The sequence below is a fragment of the Eptatretus burgeri genome, chromosome 1, assembly GCF_056783735.1.
Source record: "Eptatretus burgeri isolate ZD-2024b chromosome 1, Ebu_testis_v1, whole genome shotgun sequence".
Lineage (NCBI taxonomy): Eukaryota > Metazoa > Chordata > Myxini > Myxiniformes > Myxinidae > Eptatretus > Eptatretus burgeri.
The window spans coordinates 91,101,347-91,111,346 of record NC_140961.1 but is presented as its reverse complement, the minus strand read 5'-3'; the positions used below and the strand labels follow the sequence as shown (position 1 = coordinate 91,111,346).

Below are 10,000 nucleotides of genomic sequence, written 5' to 3'. Positions count from 1 at the left end.
AGCATCAGTGGCATAGTCACTTCCCAACAAAATTATAGCTAACCAGCAGCCAAGTTGCCATATGCAAGAAGAAGAATAAATTCTTGTAAGTTGAAAGGCAATAGAAAACAACATATTTAAAAAAAAAATTTTTACAAGATTTCAACTTCATGCTTATTTTGTTTTTCACGAATTGGATATAAATTGCTCTCATCTGCAGCTTTGTGAACTTGTTCAAATTTAAGGAAAGTCAAACACATTTCTAAATATCGATATACCCAATTTAAATCATCAACATTCTTAACTGCAACTGCCACCACAGCACATAATTTAAGCAATCAGACTTGAGCAGTGCTGTGCAAAAATCACAAAAAGATAAATTATTGAAACATAAATGATTGTTGATGAAACAAAAAAAAAATGAAACTGTATCTTACCAAAACGTACAAGATCATCTGCATCAAATTCTTTGGGCATTGTCTCACGAAAAGCAATGCATGTCCCCTCCTGCTCTGCCTCAGAAACAAATTGTGATATTCCGTTATGCCCATAGTCATTGTCGGAGCCTAAAACGCCAACAAAGGCCCAGTCAAAATGAAGCACAACCAGCTTCATGGTACTTGCTTGGTAAGCATGGCTTGGAACTGTACGCTGGAAAGAAGGGAACTGCACTTTATCACTCAGACACTTGCAAGTTGAGTGGTAACTCACCTGAAAATAAAAAGAAGCAGGCATGAAAATTCGTTTTTATATTTAATTACAGTCATGAATACATTTTGTAGCTCCTGCTGAGACATTGTATAATAATAACAAATCAAAAAATTGTAACAATGGTCTGGCAGGATGGCTTAGAGGTACGCTCATTCACCTTTAAACTGTTAAGCCTGGGTTTGAATCCCGACCCTGCTATAAACTGTCATCCTGGTGTTTCACAAGCATGGTGATTCATCAATATGTGTGCCATCCGTCGGATTGATATTTAGCTGGACGTCCTATGTGTCGGCATTAGTTGTTGGATGTTAAAGATCCCACCGTGTCCTTCGCGAAGAGTAGGTGAGATCTTGCCAGCACCCTGACCAAATTCAAAATTCCTGCCCTATCCCACAGAGGGCATTGCATTAGCAGCACATCCACACCCTGTCAATGATGCTAACCAACAGACTTGTGCTACATATGAAAGAAGAATATTTCAACAATCCTCAACTTTTTAAAGATGCAACTTCATGTATTTAAAAACTTTCGAGTGGATATTTGCAATACAAATTTGTCATTGCTATTTCTATACATTTTTTTCCCTGGACAATTGTTTTATTGCAGGGGAATTAGTCCGAGGAAAACAAAAAAAAACAGATTACAAACTGACAGCAACAATCACACAACTCGGCAGTTATAGCAAGCCAAATATAGCTCGGGAGGATGAAAGTTTCTATGAGATATGAAGTGAAAAACCAATTAAAGGTTTCCTTGAAAAAACAAAATTCAAAAAGCTTTCAAGGTACGAAAGAGGCAGGGAAAAAAAGTCAACTTATTTTGGCAGATATGATAAGATGGAACATGATTGACTGGTATCACTCTGTGGAAAGAAAAAATTAATATCTCTGGGTCCATGCTTCAAGATAAAGCAAGCATCTTCCAGATAGTTTTTATTCGACTGAGAGTTAAGCAGTTATATTAGTGGAAAGTTTGGGGAGGCAGGCCCATTTAAAATTCTTCACTGCAGAGAGAAAGTACCAGCATGTATATCACAATAGTGGTGCTCTTCAAGGAGTTTACCAAGCTCTTGCTGGAGTACTCACCATTTCAGACCATTGAAAATCACCAGTGAGTCTGTTTTGCAAAAAAAAAAAAAAAATTGGGGTCATCTGTGCTTGGATTTAGGGAATCAAAAAGTTCCAATCATAACTCCTCTGTGCCAATGCTAAGAAATCAGAAAATCTGAAGCCTGGTGATGAAAGGTGAAATTTGAATGCATCTTTAAGAACTAACATTTCTCAATTCCCTCGCATTAAGTGCTGTAATAGCAAGGCAAAGATCATTCAGACACTCTTCAAAAACTAGTTCAGGTCAGGTATGGAAGCATGCACCAGAGCAGCACGTAGCTGCATCCACCTTCCACCAGTTCTCCAGGGGCATCTGTCTGTCCATCCCCAGGCAGTTACCTGGTCCATCCCCATTTCCTTGAGATGCTGATCAACCTGCTGCAACCATGAGGCACATGGTCGGCCCATTGGCCTACTAATCTCATGAGGGCTTCCTCGCAGAGAGGATTTGGTGAGCAAGATCAGCATCAGGAAAACGAGCCATATGTCCATACAGCCACAGCTGACACTCATGGACTATACAGGGAACAAATCTCATTTGAGTCTCTCTCAGCAACCGCTCGTTGGGCACAAAGTCAGACCAGCAATAACCAAGGATTCTCTGAAGAGAACTGGTACCAAAGGAGTTAAGTCTCCATCTCAGAACCCTGGTTAGAGTCCAAGTCTCACATCCGTAGAGCAAAACAGAAAGCACCAAGGACCTGAAGACTCAGACTTTCGTCCTCCTGCACTAGTACTGACAGCACCATACCCCATGTTCCAGTGAATCCATGACTCCCCAGACCAGACCCAGATGTCTATTAACCTCTGGCTCACAGCCAGTGGAGACATGAATATCACTGCCAAGGTAAGTTGTAGTATCTGTGGTGCATAACAATGTAGCACCACCTGCGATGATTTTCCCGGCGCCGTGAATGCCTTGCAATCCAATTGGTCTGGAAACAACTCAAAGTCATTGCCGATGAAAACATGCACTTCGCCATGAGCGGTGATTCAATCTCATCGCCAACTGTAGTGTCCGGGGTGCAGTGAGACATGGGACGTGAGAGTGTAGTAGTAACTCTGCTTTATTGCATGCCCAGATGTACACTACTGCGAGCCTCTAGTGGGCGCGTAAAGATATATGAACCCCAAACCACGTGACTATTATCATAAGCACTCCACGCCACTCAGCGCTCATGCCCATACACCACAAAGTGAATCTCTCCATGACTTCAACATCCTCACCACAAACAGGTACAGACAAAAGAGCAGCATCCAAAATGTCACTGAAAGCCTGGACTTTGGTTTTGACCAAGGAAAACTGTAATCCCAGGAGCTCCGATTCCTCATTCCGCACCTCGAGGGCCCCCAAAAGGATTTCCAGACTCTACGTAAAGACGGCTGCATCGTCTGCAAAATCAATGGCAGACTTCTTGACATTCCTGAAGGATGCACTGCAGCTTGATGTCTTCAACATCCTCTTGAGGATCCAGTCCATACAAGCACTCAAAAAGTGTGGGGGCCAGGACACACCCTGGATGAACTCCAGTAACAACAGGAAATAAGTCAGAGATGAAATCACTTTTTCCTTTCATCTCATAGCAATCTCAGTACCAGAGTACAGTTCAGACATCAGATTGGTCAGTTTTGGTGGCACCTCAGGAAGACCAAGAATCCTCCAGAAGGCATTCCAATTCACTGCATCAAAGGCATTGCAGAGATCAACATAGGTTGCAAGCAGCTCCTGCCAAAACTCTCGTCTGCGTACGGTGAGGATCTGTAGAGCAAGGATACATCAATCGTCGACATCTTTGGTGTAAAGCCCGACTGCTCGAGGTGTTGGTGCTCAAGCAGATGGTGGCAAACCCTATCAAGAATTATCTGAGCAAAATCTTTACTTAGCAATGAAAGCAGCGTCACCCCTTGGTAGGTGTTGCAGTCCAAGCGATCACCCATCCCTTTCCAGAGTGGGACAACAAGGCCCCTCGTCCAGTCAGTTGGGATGAGACCTGTGTTCCACACTGAGCACAGAACTGCATGCAACGAGGCGAGTACAGCATTTCCACAAGCCTTGAGAATTTCAGCATAGATGCCATAGATCCCAATAGCTTTACCCCATTTCAACCGGTTCACCCCAGCCTGTGTTTCCACAAATGAAGGTGGATCACAATAGATTGGAGCGTCAGCAATAGGGATGGTAACACCCCTGACATCCAATTCAACAGCTGGTGTATCAGCCTGTTACAGCCGCTCAAAGATGCTGGCCCAGCAGGCCTTCACTTTGGACTTCTCTGTCAAGAAGCCACCACCCTCAACTCCAACTGCAGTACACCGAGTTTGGACTTGGCGGAACACAATGCACAAATTCCCCTGTAAGCAGGATGAGAATCTCTTGACCAGAGGTGATGCTCCACCCCTTTCAGATTCCTCGCATATAGGCCTCCTTGTCCAACCTCAGCACACGTACAGTTTTATGCCTCAACTTGAACAGTTCAGCTCTGCCATTAAGTCTGGCCCTGTGACTCTGGTCAAAGTTGTCCAGTTTCCCTTGAGAGACAAAATTGTTCTTCGCCACCTGGTCATTTCCAAGACATCCACCAGCAACATCAAGGATGGTAGTCTGGAAGGTACTCCACAACTCTATATTATTCCGAAAAGCACCCAGAACCTCAAACCCCAACTTAGCCTGTTCATAAACTCCTCAGCTACCCTCTCACCCTTGAGTTTGCCAACTTCCAGCCTAGGCTGGGATGGTACCATTCTTCCAGATTTAAACTGCAACTTCATAGTTGCTTCAATTCTGTGGTCAGTATTGAGCAACTGAGCACTCCGGTAGACCCTTCAGTTCTGGATCATCCTCCAGTGACCATTAACGAGCACATGGCCAATCTCCTTTGCCACACCATCAGCATTGGAATTCCAAGTTCAGCGATGAGCCTGTGGGTGCTGAAACCATGAACCAGCCACCCTAAGTCCATGACTTCTTGCAAAGTCCAGGAACCTAGTGCTATTCTGGTTCACAGTTCCATACCCATGGGGACCAACACATGTCTCATAACCATTGCTATCAGTGCTAGTTGGTGCATTGAAATCGCTCAAGACGAGAAGAGTATCTCATCTGGGGTATTGATCACCACAGACTGGAGTATCCGGTAACCACCCACAATGATCTCACCAGTATCGAGTCTCCGAACCTCAGAGAGTGCTGCAATACCGATGTTCAAACATTTGAGCTCAGATGATAATAGACAGGTTATCATCCTCTCTTTGGGATGACATTCCAGGTACCCACCCCAAGGGACCGCCTCAGGTTAACCCAAGGAGACCGCCGTCTGGTGGATGACACCTCAGTACCACTCCATCACACACCACCGCAATCTGATCCACAAACTTTTCAAGTGCTTTTCGTCCTATCATAAAGGAATGGGTGTCCCGAAGGCTTTACCCGAATCCCTTCATCCGGTGAGCTGCCCTGAGAAGAGCAGTAGCACAGCAGATACTCCCACAGAGTGGGTTTTCAGTTTTCTTTGCATTTGTGGGTTTTTGCAGATTGAAGTATTTTACGGTATCCGAGTGCAAATCCTGCCACCAACCTCCTGAAAAAGTTAAACCAAACTGCAGGATGACTTCCGCAGTCACATTTGGGTATTAGATATGGATGGTCGTTGACTCACAAGGAGCTCCTCTGCCCCTTTAACAGGTTTTGTTTTTAATCCTGCTGGGTATCCATATCCATACACCCGACTGACCAGGAAACCTGGTGGGAAGAACGGCTTGGTCACCGACAACCTGACCATGAAACAAATGAGCACGAGTTTACATGATTTTGTTAACTGTAGTAACTGTTTACATTTTTTCAACATTTTTGGTATCTGCTTCCATTTATAATTAAATTTTGGTACCTGTTGCAAGTCACAGATCTAATCTGGCCTGACCTGACAATAAATTAGTTCCTGCTCAATTTCATAATCCTAAGCACAGTGGAGCTGTCCATAACTGACAAGATCTTCAAATGCAGCATCATGGAATATGACTCGGCAATGTGCACAAGGGTCTTAGTACCTCAGACCTTTCCTGTTGATGTGGAGTTGGCTATTTATGTCAATCTTGCAATGTCAATAGCAGAAATAGTTTTTGTATCCCAGCTGTGACTATTTGTGCAAAACAATATATGGCACAATATCTCAAAAAGTTTTGGACAGATTCAAATGAAATTTGGTGGACAGGTTGGGTGTGTGACAGGGTCGCATTAATTAGATTTTGCTGAGGATCCAGATGCTGGAATTTTAAAAGTGATTCTTCACAATTGAAGGATGGGGACAAAAACGATATATAGCACAATATTTGAAAAAGTTGTGGATGGGTTATTCCAAAACTTTGTGATGAGTTAGTTAGGTAGGTGACAAGAACAAGCCAATTATAATTTGGTTAAGGGCTGGATGCAGATCCAGCCCATCAGTAGAATACAACTCTTAAACTGTTCAGCCTGGCAGAGGGTATGCACCGAGTGCCGTTCTAGTTTACTTTTATTTTGGAAATTTTATTGGGGTACATGCCCCTGGACATCCATATAACAACCTCTTTTCTTCCATTTGTGGAACTGCCTTCAGGAGAAAATTCTATTGACACTCTTCCCTCCAGGACTTCTAACAAGCAAAACACCACAATCTCGTATTGCACAAGAACTTCAAATCATCAGCAAGGCCATGTAATCCATCATCACAGTTGATATGAAATCCTTCTCCTTCCCCAACATCCTCATCTCAGGTCACTAATTTGGTTTCAGACTGGGGAACTCCACCTTGGACATGCTGCTTCGACTCACCCAACCATGGATGGAGGCCCTCACTGTCAGACATGAGATCAGGGCCTTCTCTCTTGACATATCTCGTGCTTTTGACACAGTTTGCCATCTTGCCTCACTCTACACACTCTCTGCCTATGGCATCCCAAGGCCAATGCCAAGCTGTTCATCACAGCTATGAATCGCTGTTTACATCGCTTTGGTAAGGACAATAGTTTTGGAGCGATTTCATGCATTATATGATATCGAAATATTATTTCAGTTTTGAGGATCAGATATCGTCCAGATGAAATGTGTCGAAACCTGTTGTGAAATCTGATAATTTAAATAAATATTGAGTCTTCCAACTCAGCTGATATACCTATTTTCTTTCAGCAAGCATGGCTATGTTCCCTCCTCCTCCATAAATATACAAGAAAATGTGAACTTTCCAAAGCATTAGAGTTATCTTTTTCTACTGTTTGAGTGAACAAAAAATTTAGGAACATGCCAAAATTAACTAACTTCATTGAGCTATGTGATTTATTGCATTCACTGGTCACCTCGTGCCCTGTGCCCCAGAAGGACTGCCTATCCATAACGTCTGCCAGATCTATGTCCATATTTGGAGGTTTCACGAGGAGCTCCACAGGGAATCAAAGCAAATCTGGTAAGAAACGGATGTTTTAAAAAAAAGTTATTATGTTTGTGCGGACCCCAAACTGATGTGCCACGTAACACATGCACAGATGAACAGGCAAGATGGCGGATTATCTGAAATGTTTATTTCATGGGCGATTGAACTTTTCGATGTCTCCATTGTTGTTCTGCATCAAGCTGCAACACTTTGGTGGATGAAATCATGATTTGGACGAATTCATTTTATTGCATTAACTCCTGCATGTGTGGTGAAGATCGGCTTTCAAGGTAAAGGTATATGATATGCAGTGACAGCCTGGTCAACCATTCCTCATCAGGCATTTAAATGGAGTGCTTACATGAGTGCTTCAGCCAATTGCCAAACGCTTTGCAGTCGAGATGAGAACTGCGCTACGTCTGTCAAAGCGAATCGTTCACTCACTACGGACGCTTTTTCCCTCTACGTCACCCTGAGTGAGTTGTTTGTGCTCAACCTTGCTTCATGACAGCCCAGTGTTTTGTCTTGGAGAAAAATAAACTTAATCTATCTCGGGAAGTTAGAAAACATGAATACAGAAAACAGCTCGGAAATGGGGTGTCATTGCACTAACCACTTGCTCCGGGCGATGGAGCACAAACCACAAATGGTTCAAGACAAAACGCTGGACTGTTATGAAGTGGCCAGCAATGAGTCCAGATCTAAATCCCATTGCACACCTGTGGGGAGATCGAAAACAGCAGTTGGGAGAAGGCACCCTTCAAATCTGGGATAACTGGAGCAGTTTGCACAAGAAGAGTGGGACAACCTGCCAGTGGAGAGGTGGAGGAAGCTCATTCCTGGCTATCGGGAGCACTTCAGTGCAGTAATTTTGTCCAAAGGCTGTGTTACCAAATATTAAGTCTCGGGTGTCAATAATTTTGCCAATGTCATTTCTTTTTATTTTCTGATTAAAAAGGATATATGACGTTTTGAATCAAAAACAAAGGTTCTGTAATATTAACAGTGAAATAAAGTTTAATATCTGGTTACACCGCTTTGTTTTTGATATATATATATATATATATATATATATATATATATATATATATATATATATATATATATATATATATATATATATATATATATATATATATATATATATATATATATATATATATATATATATATATATATATATATATATATATATATATATATATATATATATATATATATATATATATATATATATATATCGATGGGATGATTACTTTGTACATGAGTGGTACTTCCATGTTTTCAGTGATGACTTTTGGTTCCTTCTCCCAAAAATTTTCTGGAAATGGAATATTAGAGTTTTTGCAGATGTACCAGTGGATTACTTTAAAACTCGATTGTCGTCCTGTGTACAGCTGTTCTCACATGAGTTTTTTTTCATGTTTTGTCATTAAGTGTCACAAGTCATTGTCTTTGCTAACCCCACCTCCACCCCTCACCTGTTTTTTTTTCCTCCTCCCCCCCACCCACCCTTCTCTCTAACTCTCTGTCTCCTCCTTGCTCCCCCCTCCTAAAAAATGCAGCACTCTCCTCCCACACCTCTGCCACTCTCTCGCAGTCCCTGCCTGTCTGTCTGTCTCTATCTCTGCCTCTGCCTCTGCCTCTTCCCCTCCCTCGCCCAGTGAATAGCAACATTTGGTGATGTGTCGTTCTTCCCGCATCTCCCACCCCTCCCCCCTTTCTCGCACTCCCCTCCCCCCGCTCCCCCTTTTTTATCTTCTCTGCCTCCCCTCCCCCATTTCACCCAGCACCTGCCTTCTCTCCCCTCTCCCTTTCTCCCCCCCCCCCGGTATATTCACCACATCAGCAAGTTGATCAGTTCTGTGTGCTCGTGTGTCATATATATATATACATATATATATATATATATATATATATATATATATATATATATATATTGTTACGTTTGAGGAGGCGGTATGCATTCAAAGGGTAATTCGGATGTTTAATTAGGTATGCCATGCTGTTCGAGTGTACCAGGATCTCGATGTAATAAGTAGCAATTCAGTGGTGATAAGTTGTCTAGTAAATGTCCATTTCTTCAAGGGGGAAATGATAATTGTCACGTAATTAGATAGGGATACGGGATAGGGTAAGTGTGTCTGCGTAAACCCCTTTAAGTATTCTCTGGAGGCTTGCCGTGACGTCACAGGACAGTGCTGCGGATGGCTCTGCCTCGTGATCACGATTGGCGGAAGGCGACGGCACAAGGACAATAAAACGGCTCGATTGGAAGTGACGAGGATGGGAGGATAAAAAGGCTCTGTTTGGGGAAAAGGTGAAGAAGAAGAAGATCGGGACAGAAAAACTGTTCTGGTGGAGGCTGTTGTGCTGGGAGCATGCTGTGTTGTTGCGCTGATTCGGCCCTAGTTTCATCGTGTCTTGTAGCCTTGCTGAGCTTCGTGCCTCAGCTCGGTTGGCTCTGGGGTTCTGCTGGCTCTGAGTACGGGGTCAAATGGCGGGCGGACCTGCCTCCCTCTCCTGCTCGCAACTTGGCGCCAGAACTGGTTCCCTGGCGGCTGTGAACGGACTTGGGCCAGGACCAGGAGGTCGACAGCACCACGGTGTCTCCTGCCCCTGACGAGCGCAACGCCAGCTTGTCCGACGCCAATCCAGGGACTGTTGCGTCCACACCACGGGCCAGCCTGACCACCAGGACCAGCTACGTTTTGTGTGTGTGTGTGTGTGTGTGTGTGTGTGTGTGTGTGTGTGTGTGTGTGTGTGTGTGTGTGTGTGTGTGTGTGTGTGTGTGTGTGT

The 10,000-nt window shown here is 43.5% G+C and overlaps 1 protein-coding gene across 1 annotated transcript in view; it reads right to left on the bottom strand.

The window, feature by feature from the left end:
* Positions 1 to 10,000, bottom strand: part of LOC147034941 (extracellular calcium-sensing receptor-like) — an 84,050-nt gene that overhangs the window by 36,767 nt on the left and 37,283 nt on the right. Inside the window, exon 3 of the mRNA XM_085891537.1 lies at positions 417 to 690. Within this exon, the coding sequence (XP_085747663.1) occupies positions 417 to 690 (274 nt within the window). The remainder of the gene's footprint in view (positions 1 to 416; positions 691 to 10,000) is intronic.